Source organism: Alexandromys fortis, unplaced genomic scaffold (genome assembly GCF_014885135.2).
Source record: "Alexandromys fortis isolate MF-2015 unplaced genomic scaffold, M_Fortis_MF-2015_v1.1 scaffold_126, whole genome shotgun sequence".
Classification (NCBI taxonomy): domain Eukaryota; kingdom Metazoa; phylum Chordata; class Mammalia; order Rodentia; family Cricetidae; genus Alexandromys; species Alexandromys fortis.
In genome coordinates this window covers 299,310-317,977 of record NW_026068018.1, presented here as the reverse complement: position 1 = coordinate 317,977, position 18,668 = coordinate 299,310, and the positions used below count along the sequence as shown (strand labels likewise).

Genomic DNA, 18,668 nt, shown 5'->3' with positions numbered 1-18,668 from the left:
CCTGATCTACAGAGTAAGTTCCAGGACAGCCAGGGTGGTAAGTAGAGACACCTTGTCTCAAAAAACTACAAAGAGGAGAGCAAGGGAGGAGGGAGGGAGGGAGGGAGGAAGGGAGGGAGGGAGGGAGGGAGGGAGGGAGGGGAGAACAAGGATAAAGAGCTGTATGTAGTGACACTTGCCTATAACGCCAGCTCTTAGGAAGACTAAGACAGGAGGATGATAAGTCTGAATCTAGACTGTGCTATATTAATGAGGCCTTGAAGATCATGCTTCAAGAAAAAAAAAATACATGGTAGAATGAGCAAAAGAAATATGAGAAACAGTCACCAAGAAATAAGGAAAATTAACAAAGCAAAGTACCCCAGAAGTGAAGTCAGAAAAGGGTTTCAAGGAGAAGGTATAACTGACTACAGCAAACACTGCTGGGATGTCAAGGAAGACAACTTTGTCAGAGTTAACTGATGGAGTTAGCAACACAGAAACTACTGCTGGTGTTGCATATACAGAGAAAACTATTCCCCAAGTCTCAATTTCTTATCTGTGATTTGGATAATAAAAGTAAATAACTCATATATTTGTGATAAATTAAGTAACACCAAAAATGGAAAGAAATGGCTTTCCCTTGGGACTGATAGGCAGAACAAAATTCTTAAATGTCATTATAAAATTAAGGTGCTTCTTTTTCATTATATGATTTTTAAAAAGAGGCATCATTAGATCAGCAAATTAAAATTCTTACCTCAATAAAAGTTGAAGAGGTAGTAGTCTGTTTTTTCTGAGACTTTTCTTCTTTCTCACAAGATTCTTTGATAGACATCTTGAGAAACTAAAAGAAACATGCAAAACATATTTTTTTTCTCCACAATAAAAAGTTTATCACAAGCCACTCTTCTCTTAGTTAAATAAGACTCAAGTTTTACAAAACAATTTTCATTTTCTTGCCAAATCCAGCACAGCAAAAGCTAAAACTTGGGGGTTTCTGGGAAAGATCAGTGACCAAAGAGATTCACAGGGACTCTCTGGGTTTCTTTCATTGAAGAAAGCAGAACTTTTATTTTACTGGGAGTGCCAGGCTTAGCTAGAGTTTTGGAGATACAGGCTCAAAGACATCTCAAGGCACCAAAGGGTGCAACTAAAGGCATTTTCCTTCTGGCTATCAGATGACCCAGAAGTTTTCCAAAGACTTGGTAAACCCGAGGGAAGGATTCTGAATTACAGATTGCCCTTGACCCTAGGTATTGCCTTTCAAGGAATTTCTAAATACTCTCAAGATAGTTGTTTGCCCTCAGTGTCTTTTCTTATATTCTCTTGCCTAAAGGTCTGCTCCTTCAGCTTCATCAATCAACTGTTCAGGAATGGTTCTCAAGACAAACCTTTGAAACTCTGCCTTTTACCGTAAGCATCAGATTAGCATTTTGACTGATTATTTTGCCCTACCTACACCTGAAAACATATTAACCATAATTCTGCATTTCTCAACACTATGTGATATTTCAAACAAATGGCATACGTTTTTCTAAGCTCCAGTTTCATCTTATGCAAATAGAAACAACTTATCTCTGAACCTTTTTGTTTTTGTTTTCATTTTGTTTTTAGAGACACAGCTTCTCTGTATGGAACTGGCTCTCCTAGAACTAGCTTATAGACCAGCCTGGCCTCAAACTCAGTGATCCAGCAGCCTCTGCCTCCTGAGTGCATGGATTAAGGTATGCACCACCACATCTAACCCTAGAACATTTTTTAAGAAGCCAAAGAGTACAGTAGATATAAAAATTACTTTGACATTGGTGAGATGGCACAGTGGACAAAAGTCCTTTCCGCACAAGTCTGATGAGCTGAGTTTCATCTCCCAACCCCACAGTAGGAGAGAAGTGATTCCTAAAAGTTGTCCTTTCACTTCACACACACAGTGACAAGCACCCACACTTATGCACACACAATAATAAAACTTTTAACTACTTTGCACAGTTATATATAGTAGAATCTAAATAAAAATCTATGTGGTTGGCTTTCTATTAGACCTAGAGTTCCTTGAAAAGTGTGCTGCATAAAAAACTTGGAAGGGAATTTGAAGTCTGGGGAAGAGACAGAAATCTTTAATAAATAAAAAAAGAAACTTGGAAGGGAAATAGGCTTAATAGATACAACGTGCCTATAATCTCAGCATTTTGGAAGCTATAGCAGGAGGATTGCTCCAAGTCCTAGGCCAGATGGGTCTACATATTAAGTTCTTCAGGGTAAGACTCTATCTAAAAGAACAAAGCAAAAACTGGAGAAATATTCAAGAATGACTAAGTAAATGAATGAGTGAATTCATTCTCCTTAATGTATCAACTTTTTTATTCTGAGTTATTTCCAACTCTTTCCTAAACCACAGATTCTCTGTTCATTTCCTAACCCAGTTTCACTTTTTCAGCCCCACTTTAGACCAAGTCAATACCATTAGCCAATGAGAGAGAGAGAGAGAGAGAGAGAGAGAGAGAGAGAGAGAGAGAGAGAGAGAGAGAGAGAGAACAAAGCAACAGAAAAGAAATGTGCTAAGACAAGCATCGCCATACCTTATGGTCATAAACAGTCTCAAGCTTGTGGGCACTGGTAGTGCAGAGAAGCATCTTGGGGTGGGATATGGTGGTCAAAGATTAGACACATCACCAAGTCTGTGAGGGCAGGACAGAATGAAAGTGAAGCCTGAAGAACAGTTGATAGGTGGCAATGGCAATATGAATATAACGAAGACTATAAGCCAGTAATCCAATTATTCCTGGTTAGTCATAAATCAAATAGGTAAAGGTGTATAAAATAAGATCTCCCAGCATTAGGGAGGCAGTGGCAGGCTACACAGATAGAGCCTGTCTCCAAAAAAACCAAACCAAATAAAATAATATCTAATTCCTGGCTGGCATACCCTGCCCCAAACTCACCAGTTTCCTCTGTACACTTCTCTGGTTCCTACATAACTCAGCCATTTTGGCTCTGCCAGTCTTTTGGCCCAGGCATCTCTCTTGGTTGGTGGCTCCTCTCCCCTCCCCTCTCTCCTCACGCATCCTGGCTCAGAGTCATAGTCATTCTAGAGTCTCCCAGATGTCTCTGTCCCTGCCTATGTTTTCCCTCATATATGTACAATAAACCTTTTCCACCACTGTACCTAGAAGCAGTCATTTCCTCCCCCTCCTTTTCTTTCTTTTTTTTAAAAAATATCTAATGAACTTGAATAAAAGAAAAATGCTGGTAGCTAATGGGGTGAGGAAGAGACAAAATTAACACATGAACAGTTAACAAACTTCTAAGAACAATCTCCTAAGTACCAAAAATGTTTGCCTTCAAGGATAGTCTATGGTAACAGCTCAATTCATGCTTTTTCTCTCTTGTCTAAAGAATTTAATTCCAGTAGCATGGACAATACAATAAAAAAAAAAAGAACAACAAAAACTCGCGAGCCTGGCCTGGTGGCCCGTGATATCTGTAGTCTCAGCTACTTAAAGGCTGAGGCAGGAAGGCAGGAGGCCAGACTGAGTCCAGGAATTCTAAGTCAGCCTGGATTGTTTCTTTTTTTTTTTTTTTTTTTTTTTTCTTTTTGGTTTTTCGAGACAGGGTTTCTCTGTGGTTTTGGAGCCTGTCCTGGAACTACTTCTGTAGACCAGGCTGGTCTCGAACTCACAGAGATCTGCCTGCCTCTGCCTCCTGAGTGCTGGGATTAAAGGCATGCGCCACCATTGCCCGGCTCTTTTTTCTTTTTTTAATATTTATTTATTATGTATACAATATTCTGTCTCTGTGTATGCCTGAAGGCCAGAAGAGGGCACCAGACCTCACTACAGATGGTTGTGAGCCACCATGTGGTTGCTGGGAATTGAACTCAGGACCTTTGGAAGAGCAGGCAATGCTCTTAACTGCTGAGCCATCTCTCCAGCCCTGGATTGTTTCTTAATATAAGACACTGCTTACAGAATATGAGGCTGCCTTTGACATTTTTGCTGATCCACCTCAGTTTGATGTTGTTGCTTTGGATACACTAATATTACCTGAAACTTCTCTTCCAATGAGATAGTAGAAAAAAAGCACCAGACAATGCACTATCCAAGGAAAAGCATCTGTCACAGTTAGGACTTCTACTGAAGAAATAAAGATCATGACTAAAAACAAGCTGGGAAGGAAAGGGTTTATACTTCCATATCACACAGTCCACCAATAAAGGAAGTCAGGGCAGGACAAGGGAGGCAGGAGCTTATGCAGAAGCTATGGAGAAGTGTTGCTTACTGGCTAGTTCAGTCGGCCTCCTCATACACTCCAGGACCTCCTGGCCAGAAGTGATAGCACCCACAATGGGCTTTGGCCTCCCACATCAACTACTAATTTAAAAAGTACCCTAACCCAGTACTCAACTTCATTTGGGAAAAAAAAAAAAAAGCAAAACAATCCTGTACAATAAAAGAACTTCTGGAGGCATCACAATCCCTGACTTCAAACTCTACTACAGAGCTACAGTACTGAAAACAGCCTGGTACTGGCATAAGAACAGACAGGAGGACCAATGGAACCGAACAGAAAACCCGTGTATCAATCTACACATCTTAGAACACCTGATCTTTGATAAAGAAGCAAAAAATATCAAATGGAAAAAAAAAGTATATTTAACAAGTGATGCTGGCATAACTGGATATCAACATGTAGAAGAATGAAAATAGACCCATACCTATCATCATGCACAAAACTCAAGTACAAATGGATCAAAGGCCTCAACAGAAAGCCAGCCACACTGAAGCTTATAGAAGAGAAAGTGGGAAGTACACTTGAATGCATTGGCACAGGGAACCACTTCCTAAATATAATCCCAGCAACACAGACACTGAGAAAACAATTAATAAATGGGACCTCCTGAAACTGAAAAGCTTCTGTAAAGCAAAGGACATGGTCAACAAGATAAAACGACAGCCTACAAAATGGGAAAAGATCTTCACTAACCCCACATCAGAGGTCTGATCTCCAAAATATACAAAGAACTCAAGAAATTGGACACCAAAAGATCACATAATCCAATAAAAAAAAAAAAATGGAGTACAGACCTAAACAGAGAACTCTCAACAGTGGAATCTAAAATGGCTGAAAGACACTTAAGGAAAATCTCAACATCCTTAGTCATCAGAGAAATGCAAGTCAAAAAACTCTGAGATTCCATCTTACACCTGTAAGAATGTCCAAAATCAAAAACACTGATGACAAGTTATGCTGGAGAGATTGTGGGTAAAAAAGAACACTTCTGCATTGCTGGTGGGAATGCACGCTAGTATAGCCCCTTTGGATGTCAGTGTGGCGATTTCTCAGAAAATTAGGAAACAACCTTTCTCAAGACCCAACAATAACACTTTTGGGTATATATCCAAAGGATGCTCCATCATGCCACAAGGACATGTGCTCAACTATCTTCATGGCAGCTTTATTCATTTCCAGAACCTGGAAACAAAGTAAATGCCCCTCGATCGAAGAATGGATAAGAAAAATGTAGTATATTTACACAATGGAGTACAACACAGCAGAAAAAAACCGACATCTTGAATTTTGCAGGAAAATTGATGAAGCTAGAAAACATTATTTTGAGTGAGATAACCCAGACACACAAAGACAATTATCACATGTACTCACTCATATGTGGTTTTTAAACACAAAGCAAAGAAAGCCAGCCTACAAACCACAATCCCAGAGAACTTAGATAACAATGTGGACACTAAGAGAGATTTACATAGAGAAAATCTACAAGGGAAGTAGAAAGTAGAAAAAGACAAGATCTCCTGAGTAAATAGGGAGCATGGGGACCTTGGGGGAAGGACTGAAGGAAGGAGGGGAGAAGCAGAGAGGGGAGCAGAGAAAAATGTAGAGCTCAATAAATATCAATAAACAAACAAACAAAATATCCTAACCAAAAGAAGTGGCACATGCATTTAATCTTGGAACTCTGGAAAAGACAGGCAGATCTCCCTGAGTTCCAGGCCAGCCTGGTCTTTTTGTTTCGTTTTGGGAGGTAGTGGTGGTGGTGGGTATAGTGTTTTATAATGAGTTCCAGACCAACCAAAGCTATAAGGTGAGACCCTGTCTAAAAAAAACAAACAAAAATGGAGACATTTTCTCAATTAAGATTCCCTCTCCCAGATATGTCTCTACTCTATGTCAACTTGACCTAAAACTAACAAGCAAAGCATCCCTGTGTGCTGTGACATTCTTTAAATTCATTTTGCCATAAAGTTTACATTGTTTTATATGCAAATTAAAACAAATAACTTAAGAGGATTTTTTGTTTGAGCAGTTCTCTAGATTCCAGCGACTTAAACTATGGGCTACAATCTTATATTAGCAACATTAAAGGGTTTCTGAACACACAAAGACTAAAATTAATTGAAAGTAGTGTGTAATGAATCCTAGGTGTTTCTGGCTACACTCACAGTCCCTGCATCAAGTGACATCACTGCAGCCTTGAACACAATACAAATGAACTTTGTATTGCACATGCCTTCATACCCACAAAACCCTAGGTAATGCTACATTTAGTACCTTCGCTCATATTCACGGCTGCTGTATGGCATGAACTGCAGTGGTTTTTTTTAAGTTTTTTTATTTTATTTATTTATTATGTATACAATATTCTGTCTGTGTGTATATCTGCAGGCCAGAAGAGGGTACCAGACCTCATTACAGATGGTTGTGAGCCACCATATGATTGTTGGGAATTGAACTCAGGACCTTTGGACGAGCAGGCAATGCTCTTAACCTCTGAGCCATCTCTCCAGCTTGAACTGCAGTGTTTTTACTAGACATGCAAATTTTTCTTTATAGAAACACATTAATAATGGCTTGATTGCAGAAAACAAAGAATTTTAATATCTTCCTACAGCACTCAATTACTACATCTTTGGATTATATTGTTTTAGAATGCTTGCATGCAAATTGCTGTTTGAGTTGCTGACTTTAGTTTCTTTCATATTTCAAAAAAGTTAAATTAATCTTGGTTTGAGATTAGAAAAAAATTTCCAATAATTTTTGAAAGGATCATAGACATATTTCTGTTTGGTACCCATTACATATTTACGTAAAGCAATGTTCTCAGCACTGATTATTATAAAATCAAATAATCATCTCTGAAAAGCTAAAGTACTTACAGTATCAAATATTCAGTTAAGATTTAATTATCTTTTTGTCTTTGATAACTCATGTTAGGGAAAGCTAGACACCAAGTCCTAAATGACACTCAAGTAGCCCACGGAAAGTCACACCCAGCAACCAAAAGCAAGTTTCAGACAACGGAGTGACTTTGAAGCTGACCCTTGTCAACTCTTTACATGACAGTGGACCTAGCAGATAGCTTGGAACTGTATCCTCACTAAATACTCAAAGCCACTTCTGCCCAGGAAGCTAATTTTAATTTTTAACTCCACAAAACATGTGGCAGTTATGTTTATTATTGCTTTAAGATATGGAAGAACAGCTGGAAAATGAAGACAGACATAGGCGTACCTCTGAGTTTGAGGTCAGCATGGTCTAGAAAGTAAGATCCAGGACATCCAGGGCCACATTGAGAACCCTTATCTCAAAAAATAAAAAAAAATTAAAAAAAGATATAAGATAGCTTATTTGGCAATGCAACTGTTTAAGAATACTCTCTTAAGTCTTCAAACTGTTCTTTCATACTTAGGAATTCTGACCTGAAACTGCCACTGAATCCCCTTGCTACCATTAATTTAGTGTGTTGTTTAGATGGCATTAAGTGAGATTAAAATATTGAATCAAGCTTTCAAATTAAGAATCTAACTGAATGCTGAGGATGTCTTTTAAAGATAAGATACAGTGCTTGCTGTCCGTACCCAATGTCCTGGGTTTCATCCTCAACCTCGCAAGGGCTGCTAAGAGCACAGGAATGAGGGGTGGGGTGGGGGTTCAGGAAATTAAAAATATTGTCAAGTTTTGGATGGTACACTGATATAGTTAACATTTCTTTAAGTTGTAACTGGTGCCATTATCTCATTTCTAATGACTGTTAAACAGTCAGTCAACTCTACACACAAGAATACTCATCAAGGGCTGGAGAGATGGCTCAGAGGTTAAAATGCTCTTCCAGAAGTTCTGAGTTCAATTCCCAGCAACCGCATGGCTCACAACCATCTCTAATAAGATCTGATGTCCTCTTCCGATGTGCAGGTATACATGCGGACAGACTACAGTATACATAATAAATATTTTTTTTTAAAAAAAAAAAGAATACTTGTCAAAAAGAGGTGACAGATTGACAAAAAGGGTTTTAGCTGTCTTGTAGTATCAGGCCTCTGCCCTACAAGCTTGTGAGCTAAGCAAATACTCTACCACTGAGGTAAGCACATTCGCAGCCTTAAAGGGACTTTAGAACTTGCAGAAGATTCCTGGACAATCTGTTTACAATAAACCGGGAAAGGAAAAACACCTTCAAACACACTTTCTACTTAGGAAGGGCAATGAGAAGGTGAACTTCCAGACGGCACTTCACGGGGTCACACAATCAAGTGTCATTTCTTACGCTTTCCCAACAGAGGAGGAAATAGACCAGTGAGCAAAGACTTGACCCTATTAAGCAAAGACTTGACCACCCTGGAAGTGTGGGTTTTATACATGCCTTTAACATTCAAGACAGTCCCAAGCGGGGCAACCAAAAAGGAAATTCATTTTTTTGTTGTTTTGTTTTGTTGTTCGTTTGTTTTGCTTTTTTTCCGTCTGCTCCAATGTGCGTCTCAGAAATAAAGAGAAAAAGAACGAGTAAGGCTTCAGTGCCAAACAAGCCCAGGATAAAAACGATAAAATCTGGGGTGCGGAGGATTCACTGGTCACCTACCTAGGAGAATCTAAAATGCATCTAAGTGTCCCATGCGCGGATCTGTTTTTAAAAGTCTAAAAACAGGTCCAAACAGCAAAAACCATCTCCCACAACCACACCGCGCTTGTTCTGGTAACAAGGAGGCAAAACAGTAAGAGAAAAGAGAGGTCTGCTCAGAAGCCTGAGGAAAGTTGGGAATGGAGAGCGGGAGCAGACCCAGGGCTCTTCCTCAGCGCGCCTGACTGAAAAGCGCCACTGCGACCCCTGCACAGCCTAGGCCCACCCCCTCGGAAGCCGCCATCCTCCCCCCACCCACCCCCCCACCTCCCGCCTCAGCTCAGCTGGAGCAACCTGGCTTCCAGTCACACCCTCCACAGAGCGGGGCCGACAGCCGGCCAGCCCACAGAGTCGTCCCGCCACACCTCGGCCCGCAGTTCCCGAGCCCGACAGGCATCTGGGTACCCGAGCCAGGAGCGGAAGGCTATAGCCCAGCGAAAAGCCGTGAGTCCCGAAAACCCTTACCGGAGGCGGAGGCGGCGGCAGCGGCGACTCCCAAGCCCCCGCGGGTGCCAAAGACGCCTTCCTCGATTCCGCTGCACGCTGGGAAATGTAGTTCTGTGCTCTGACCCAGCCAAGCGCCGAACACTCCAGGGAATTCTAGAGTTCTCGGAGATCTCTGTATACTTCCTCCGAGGACCGGAACCGAGCCCCTCCCGGGGTGGGACGCGATGCTCCTGGGTATTGTAGTCTTAGCTCGGTTCGGTGGCTGCCAGTGGAGCCCAGAGGCACCGAGGAAACGGAACTCTTACTCCTCATTGGACAGTGTCCGCGACACGCTTCTGCGCAGTCTGTGGTGGCGTCGTAACGCCTCAGGGAAGGGGAAGTCAGTGAAGGCTCGCACCGCTGCCTCTGGCCCTCTGTTTTTCGGCTGGCAGGGTTGTGTCACTGGCGCTTCGCTGTTCGTCTGTGGCACTCGTGCAGCCTTCCCATTTGCTTCCCCCGCCCTGGATCCAGCCCTGTGGGCATTAACGCCAATTCTCTTGCTCCGTCGCGAGTCCCCTCCGCGACCCCTGGCACGGAGGCCGTAGCTATGGAGAATATGGCGGAGGAGGAGCTGCCACCCCAGGAGGAGGAGGAGGCCCAGGTCAGGGTCCCGACCCCGGCCCCGGCCCCGGAATCGGCTCCGGTCCCAGCTCCGGCCGCAGATTCGGCTCTGGACTCGGCTCCGACGCCGTACTCGGCTCCAGCCCCAGCCCTTGCCCCGGCCCCGACTCCGGCCTTGTCCCCGTCCCTAGCCTCTGTCCCCGAGGAGGCTGAAAGCAGTAAGTGTAGACGGCCTGATCTTTCTGCCGCAGAGAAGCGAGTAACCGTTCCTCGCTGGGGAGGCCCTTCTCCGGGGTGGTTTTTAATGTGGAGAGGCAGATTTAGGGAAACGGGAGGAGGAACGAGAGCGGCAGGAAGGAGTACAGAAAGGAAGAGGGTACCTCCGTAAACCTCGAGGACATCATCGTGAAAGATACACGAAGGCCAGGGGTGATGCAGACAAAATAAACACAGATTAGTGGCTGTGTCGGTTAGTGTGTCTAGTAGTTTCCGTCTCAACCCAGTCTACAATAGTTAAATAACTCCTTTCAAGTGTGGTACAGTAACGGAGGCAGCCTCTGAGGTGAGAGCCTGTCAAGATTTAGAAACTGTAAACTGATTTTTCAATCAGGACGTACATACACACACACACACACACTCAGGTGAATTTGTCTTACTAAATTTTCTGTAGAATATCTTGCTTCCCAAAAGAATTTGAAATCCATATGCTGTATGGAGGAGGACCTGCTAAAAGCCAATTGAACTTTGTTCTTCATTCCATCAGAAGACAATCGTGAAAACTTAATAGTCAATACTTTCCCTGAATGCGTTTATATGTGCTCTGAGTGGTTTACTGGATCATATAGGAAACACAATATTGATAATTAGCACTTTAAGGACCTTTAAAAAAAAAAAAAGACCTTAACACTATACAGTGGGCCTAAGCGTCAACAAGTTCGTTCAACAAATCTTGTACTCCATAAATTGATCTTTATACTCTTTCCAAATTATCACTCATGAGAAATTAATACATATATACGATTTCTAAACCAGCTTGGGGTTTGATGTATATAGAACAGTCATAATCTAAGAGAATTATTTTGCAGTTCTAAAACTACATTTAAGAGTTGTAAGGCTAGTCACAGGCAAAACAAAATCAGCCGGTGGGCTTCTGATCATTTGAAGTGACAGGTTGTAGTGGAAAATAAAGCCTTTATTTCTTTTTCTTTCTCTCTTTACAGTCTGATAGACAGGGAGTTTCATACTCTTAAGGAAGTAGCTACTGCCCTCCTGATTATGTTTAAATAGAAGTAGTTCAGCAATTTGGGGAACGCATGCCTTCTTCACCCCCTTGACATGGGGCATTGATAGTGGCTCCACGTGGTAGTGCATGCCAGCAATCCTAGCATTTGACAGCCTTGCAGGAGGGCTGTTAAATTTTTTAATTGATATTTATTGAGCTCTACATTTTTCTCTGCTCCCTCCCTGCCTCTCCCCTCCCCTCTTCAGTCCTCCCCCAAGATCCCCATGCTGAGGGCTGGCAAATTAATTAGAGATCAACCTGGTCTCTTTAAGGAGACATCTTCTCAAAAGTGTGGTATAAGTGTTAGGGGACAAGGGTTGGAAACATTTGCATTATAAATGCTAAAATAAAAGTGTAGCCTGAAGAATATGCTGTTTAAGAATGCTTCAAACGCATACTAATCATCTAAAAATGTATTTGCAGTTGATCTAGTTATCCTTTGACGTTAGTCATAGCAGCCAGGCAAGATGAAGATGGCAATTCTGAACTAGAGTTGAAAATTGAGGAAAAAGTAACAGAAGCTGTGAAAGAACCTTCTACTATATTTGGTTTATCTGATTTAACAACAGGTTTGCTTTCTTGATTATGAGTATGTTACAAAAAGCAAGTTGACTGCTTTAAATACAGAATGATATCGACCATGTTGAGCCAAAAAGTGATTTTACAGATACTTTTAGGCTTATCACGAATTTTCAGACAAGTTTTTTTTTTGGTTTTTTTAATTTTCTTCAGTAGAGGACAGCATTTTCAGTTTGCCTCTCCTAACTTAGGCTCTTTCTCTTGTTTTGCACTACCTGGCAGAACATTTTAAGCACACCTTTATGTGTACATGTGGATTCTTTTTTGACCATTACTATCAATTCTAAAAACTAAGGATGCTTTTTCCCCCCTATATCTCATTTTAACTTTTTGAGCACGGCCTGGTATGTGAAGTTAATCAAGCCTGTAATCCCAGCCTTTGGGAGACTGAGGTAGGAGAATAATGGATTTCAAGCCAGCATGTGCTGCATAGTGAGTTCCAGTCTTAGCTTTACTTTGAGCCCTATCTCGAAAAGTAAAGTAATACAGTATTTGTCACTCTGCTTTTGCTTAGGAAATTGTCTTTTGAGCAGAAATGTCTGATGGTGTTTGATTCCAGAAGTTGTGATAAAAATGTGCTGCTACCTTCAAAAAGTAATGGTTGCCGGGCAGTAGTGGCGCACGCCTTTAATCCCACTTGGGAGGCAGAGGCAGATGGATCTCTGTGAGTTCGAGGCCAGCCTGGTCTACAAGAGCTAGTTCCAGGACAGGCTCCAAAGCTACAGAGAAACCCTGTCTCAAAAAACATTTTTTTAAAAAAAGGCTAATGATTTTTAAAAACTACTTAACTATCTTAGTGCCTGCTGAGTACCAGTTCTGTGCTTGACATTTAGCCACCAGAAGGATAAATCAAGTACAACTTGCTGCCTTTTTATTGTTTACTATGAGAAAGAAGGAAAAAAGGACACAGATTATGCACATGTGTGAATGAGTGGACTGAGAATGGAACTGGTGGACAGGGAGGTGGCGGCATCAAAAATTGAATTAAAATATCTGAGGCTTTAAATTATCTAGCATATTGACTGAGCCTGAGATTTATTCCATTATCTGTTTCTCTGTCCGGTAACATCCCCTGGCCTTGTGCGTTTGGGTTCCCACTCTGTAAGTATTCCTTTCCTTTGGAATGCCCATGTATTCAGAATGCTTCATCCTTAGGAAGAACAAATTGCAGTTTTATCTGTTTCCTTTTCTGCAGTGCCAGAGTCCTGAAACGATATCTGCACTGGTTTTTGTGCTGATATTTTATTTGTATTTTAATAAATAAAAGCTTGCTTGAAGATAAGATTGCAAAACTAAGCCATAGGCCAGGAAGTGGTGACACACACACTTTAATCCGAGGAGACAGAGGCGGATTGATCTCTGTGAGTTCAAGGCTCCCCTGGGAGCAACATCAATCCAGAAAAAGACCCAGGTGGTGGCCACTCAACACCTTTAACCCCAGTGTTTGGGAGTCACACACTTTTAATCTCAGCACTAGGAAGGTAGAGAGAGGACTATAAAGGGGAAGAGACAGGAACTCACTGGAGTGTGGAGTCTGAGGATTCATAAAGACAGGATCTTGCTCTTTCGGTCTGAAGATTTGGTAGAGGTAAAAGGTCTCTTTAGTGACTGGATGCTTTGCTTTTCTGATCTTCAGCTTGAACCACAGTATCTGTCTCTGGGTTTTTATTATTCATGCTACAGGTTTTCTGTATTTGCTTTCTCTTTCCTTTTGGTTATCTATTCTCTGCACTTTTTCAAGATCACAGGAAACTGGATGGTGGTGGCATGCACCTTTAATCCCAGCACTCAGGAGGCTGGGGCAGGCAGATCTAAGTTCCAGGACATCCAGGGATACACAGAGAAACACAAGAGACCGTGTACTAATACAGTAGTGTTTTCTTGTTTATTCCAGTTGCAATACTTAGTTATGTGCATTCCTCTCTTACACTTTTCTCCTTTGGCTCCTCCTCTGTTCACCCTGCCCATTTATTCTTTCAGATTCTACTTTCCTGCTTCTTTTGACTCAACTTCTCTTTCCAGTTGCTTGTAGATTATTTACTACTTTACTCAGTAGCAAATTTAACAGTTTGAGAATGCAGCCCCCACCACTTACACATACATACCAAACAAAGTGTATGGTCCAGCATATTTTAGTAAGCTTAACTCACAATTTACAAGCATTTAACTTGAGGAATGTGTTATGTTTAGGAAATCTGAAAGTGCATAACAGACAAAAATGGTTGGGAAATATAAACTGCATTAGAATTGAAACACATGTTAATTGCATTTAAGAACTAATTTTCAGGCAGATGAGATGGCCTTGTAGGTACAGGCATTCACAGCCTGGTCTTCAGATCCAAGTTCCAGGACAGCCAGGGCTACACAAGGGAAACCCTGTCTTTTTGTTTGTTTGTTGAGATAGGGTTTCTCTGTGGCTTTGGAGCCTGTCTTGGAACTAGCTCTTGTAGATCAGGCTGGCCTCGAACTCATAGAGATCCACCTGCCTCTGCCTCCCAAGTATAACTACTATGTTAAAAATTAACATCTCGCCGAGCGATGGTGGCGCACGCCTTTAATCCCAGCACTCGGGAGGCAGAGGCAGGCGGATCTCTGGGAGTTCGAGACCAGCCTGGTCTACAGAGCTAGTTCCAGGACAGGAACCAAAAGCTACAGAGAAACCCTGTCTTGAAAAACCAAAAAAAAAAAAAAAAAAAAAATTAACATCTCAATATCTTGGCTGTAATTAAAGCTCTTTGAAGACACAAAACATTGATTATAGTTCTCAGGCTGTTTTGTACAGGGTAGAAATTTTTTTAGTTTTGGGTTGGTTAGCTTTTTTTTTTTTTGTTTGTTTTTTTGAGACAGGGTTTCTCTGTGGTTTTGGAGCCTGTCCTGGAACTAGCTCTTGTAGACCAGGCTGGTCTCGAACTCCCAGAGATCCGCCTGCCTCTGCCTCCCGAGTGCTGGGATTAAAGGCGTGTGCCACCACCGCCCGGCTGGTTAGCTTTTTTTGTTTGTTTGTTTTGTTTTGTTTTCGACTTGGTCTCCTTTATCCCAGGCTGGCTTTGAAGATACTTTTAGTTGAAGGTGACTCCGAGCTTCCAGTCCTCCTGCCTCCACCTCTGTGTGCTAAAGTTACAGGTGTGCACCACCATGCCCATTTATGTGGTCCTAAGGTTCAGACTCAGGACTTCCTGGATGCTAAGCAAGTATTCTACCAACTGAGCTATGCCTCCAGCCCTAAGGGCAGAAACATTTTCCATGGAATTACCTTGACTAAAGCTGAAAGGTACACACTGGAGTTTTTCTCCATAGCGTTTGCCTTCTGAAGTACACTTGCCATTTTCTGATCTGAACTATAGCCGTTCCCATGAGGTACTAGACTCCATACGATAGGAAACAAAAGTATATGTCTGTATGGTGGGAATAACTAAAAATGGAATAGGGGAAAATGCTAGAACAATTTTCTAACTCTTTAAATCTCTTTTCAGAGAGACACATCTCAATTCAAAGGCGGCTTGCTGATCTGGAGAAGTTAGCTTTTGTGGCTGAAGGAGACGTTGACACTGCCAGTTCATTGAACTCAGGTAATCAGGATCCAGGTACACCCATGTTTGGGGTACACACACACTTTCTGTTTTGTTCTTTTTTTTTTTTTTTTTTTTTTTGAGACAAGGTCTCATATCTTGTTTTCATTGTTCTGTTTTGTCTTTTTATTTTTTTTCTTTCTGCAACATTTAACTTTCAGCTCATGAAAACAGTTTGTAAGAATAAATTTATTCCTTTTGAACTAGAACAGTAGTACTAGTTCTATAAGGTGGTAATTGAATTAGTAACAAGTTTTGGACATTCCAAAACACTGCCTTAAATAGCATAGCAGGGACTGGAGAGATGGCTCATTGATGAAGAGCACTGGCAGCTGTTCCAGAGGATGTGGGTTCAAGTCCCAGCACCTGCGTGGTGGGTCACAACCATTTATAATTCTAGTTCCAGGGGACCCAACGCCCTTTTCTGGCCACTCTAGGGACCAAGCATGTCCATGGTACACAGACATATATATTCAGGCAAAACACATACACATAAAATAAAAATAAATTAAAAAGCAGGTAAAATTCTCTGGTACAAAGTGGGGCAATATAGTTGGAACAAAGTTCTAAAATGTTGTCAGTGCTCCACTCTCCTGCCTCTACCCCACTATTCATCCTCATATTTTCTCTCTGTCTCTCTCTTGGCATGCATGTGGGAGTCAGGGTGACATATGGAGCTCAGTGCTTTCCTTTCATGTGCGTCCCAGAGACTCCAAGGCTTGATGGCGAGTGCCTTTGCCCACTGACCCATCGCCTCGGCCCCTGCTCTCTGTTTTAAGTGCTTAGCCATTGCGTCTGCCAGTGTCCGGCTCTTCTAAGTGCCTAGTTCTCGTTTTTGTTTAAAATAAGTAGTGTATATTCAAAAATGAATTATACTTATTCTTGCATTATTCTATGTGCGAAAGATTTTTGCATTAAAATCATTATTGATTTGTTATTTCTGTATATTTTATTGCTTTTAGCTTAAATTTGAGACTGTAGTTCTTATTTGTTTAACTACTTATTGGCAGTATGGGTCCTGGGTATTGAACATAGGTTGTCAGGCTTGGCGGCAAGTAAATGCCTTTACTTATTGAGCCACTTGCCAGGCTGAGATTTTAATTCTTGGACATTTTATCAGAACTGTTATTTAAAATGTACTATATTGCTAAGTAAATGCGTATTTTGATGATCTTTCAGGAATAGTGATACAGTGAAGATCAGGATGTGATGGTTTTTCCAGGTCCCTGGCCTCAGAACAGCAATGTATTACGCACTGTCTTCTATTTTTCTTACCGTGTCTTTTAGCTGTCTTCACTACTGCCAGGGTAGTAAGGGAAGCACCATAGCAGATGCTTAGGCACCTCTACCCAACACCTGCCTTCTAGAAATGCCACATTGCTGGTTTTCCATTCTCAGGTACAGAGTGGTAGACTCCCTAGCAAAAGTTTAGTTTTAAAAAGTTTATCACTTTTTAAACTTCTCTGTTCCTACTGGAAACAGCTGTCATCAGGTAGCCACAAATAGCAGAGTTTGAAGGCTAAAAAATAGTCATTGTTCAAATGCTACAATTCTTCTGAAGGACATCGAGGATCAGAAATAAATATATTCCTGCAGTTAAAATCTTTGTCTAAGAAGGAGGGTGAGTACATGGGGAGGTTCCCTGCTGCTTTTGTAGCTGAATCCAGGCATTAATAGCTGATAATCTACGCTTTTTCTTCTCTTTAAGAAAACAGTCATACTTGTCCATTGTGCCCTAAGGAAAAATTCAGAGCTTATAGTAGTCAGAAGCTCCGTCGACACCTTCAGAATTTACACTGGAAAATCTCAGTTGAATTTGAAGGTTAGTATTTCATTTTCACTTTATATTATGATGATTTAATGTATTTAACAAAAGACACTAAGCACATGACAGTTCAGTGGACATTTCTAATCATTTGTGACTGCGATGTATTGCGCATCTCTGATGTGGGGGTCCCTTGTTGCTTGTTAAACAATGTTTTATTAGGTTTTTTTTCCTCATGTAGAACAGCTGCTATTTTATATATAATTTTAAAGACAAAGTAAATGCCAAAAGCAAGAAAATAAAATAATTGGTACCGAGAAAAAAGTCAGTAGCTGAAATTTTCAGGATGTTAATAGAATATAGGCTATTCAGAACTAGCTTTACTATAGATAAGGGAAAATAATTAAAAATATACTAAGTATAATGACAAAATGATGTAATTTGAAGGAATAAATTTTTAACAAGTTGGTTCATAAGAAAAATAATAAAGTTGAAACTAAGATCATGTTAAGAGACTAAGATTCTGAGGCAGTGAAGTATGGCATCTTTTACATTTTAAAATACATATATTAATCCTTCATGTGAGTGTCATACCAATAAAATAACCAGTAGACAATAGTAGAAACACAGTGGTAGATAGATGTGTGAGGATAGTCATTGCATCATGTACTTTGTGACAAAAACTGGGAATTAAAAAGAATATTGACTGCATTGTGGCATATACATTCTAATGCAGCCTCTAATAAGAATGTGTTCAACATAGCCTAGCAAACTTTGAACTTCCATTTCCACAGGAAACTACAGTCTAAGTTAGGTTTCTATTGCTGTGATAAAACAGTGACCAACAGCATATAGTTCACCATCCATGGAAGTTGGGCAGGAATTCAAAGCAGGAACCTGGAGGCAGGAGCGGAAGCAGAGACTGTGAAGGGGCATAGCTTACTAGCTTGCTCTTTATGGCTTACTCAGCAGCTTCCTTTCTTGCTTTCTTTCTTTTCTTTTTTTTATAAGACAGGGTTTCTCTGTGTAGCCTGTACCAAGTCTGTCCTGGAACTCGGTCTGTGGACCAAGCTGGCCTCAAACTTGGAGATCTGCTTGCCTCTGCGTCCTGAGTGCCAGAATCAAAAGTATACACCATCACTGCCTGGTTGCCAGTATTTTCTTGTGTTTGTTTGTTTGTTTGTTTAAGAGAGACAGGTTTTCTGTGTATGTCACCCTAACCAAAATTGCTCTGTAGACCAGGCTGGCCTCAAATTTACAGAGATCTGCCTGCTTCTGCCTCCCAAGCGCTGGGATTAAAGGCATGTGCCACCACTGTCCAACTTTAGCTTGCCTTTTTATAGTGCCCAGGGCCACCAGCCCACTGGTGGCACCACCCAAGGTGAGCCACATTAATCAATAAAGAAAATGCTCCACAGTCTTGCCCACAGTCCAGTCTAGTAAGGGCATTTTCTCATATGAGATTGTTTCTTCAAAATGACTCTAAGATGAAATAAATAGTCACTGTCACTACTAATGAAATTAGCAATATGTAAGATA

At 41.2% G+C, this 18,668-nt stretch overlaps 2 protein-coding genes across 12 annotated transcripts in view; one reads left to right on the top strand and one right to left on the bottom strand.

Moving 5' to 3' along the window:
- Positions 1 to 9,497, bottom strand: part of Swt1 (SWT1 RNA endoribonuclease homolog) — a 77,620-nt gene extending 68,123 nt beyond the window's left edge. The window contains exons 1-3 of one of the 10 annotated variants that reach the window (XR_007595517.1): positions 7,504 to 8,089; positions 2,559 to 2,657; positions 740 to 826 (exon numbers count right to left, since the gene is read on the bottom strand). Coding sequence is in view for 8 of the 10 variants with exons in the window: in XM_050162895.1 (XP_050018852.1) it covers positions 740 to 826; positions 2,559 to 2,612 (141 nt within the window). In the remaining 2 variants the exon portion in view is untranslated. The other 9 variants (XR_007595516.1, XM_050162895.1, XM_050162896.1 and 6 more) reach the window with 9 other exon arrangements.
- A 183-nt stretch (positions 9,498 to 9,680) lies between these two features.
- Trmt1l (tRNA methyltransferase 1 like) overlaps positions 9,681 to 18,668 on the top strand; it is a 30,407-nt gene continuing 21,419 nt past the window's right edge. Inside the window, exons 1-3 of one of the 2 annotated variants that reach the window (XM_050162905.1) lie at positions 9,681 to 10,152; positions 15,269 to 15,364; positions 17,073 to 17,186. In XM_050162905.1, the coding sequence (XP_050018862.1) occupies positions 9,921 to 10,152; positions 15,269 to 15,364; positions 17,073 to 17,186 (442 nt within the window). In that variant the 5' untranslated portion in view covers positions 9,681 to 9,920. The remainder of the gene's footprint in view (positions 10,153 to 15,268; positions 15,365 to 17,072; positions 17,187 to 18,668) is intronic. The other variant, XM_050162906.1, reaches the window with a different exon arrangement.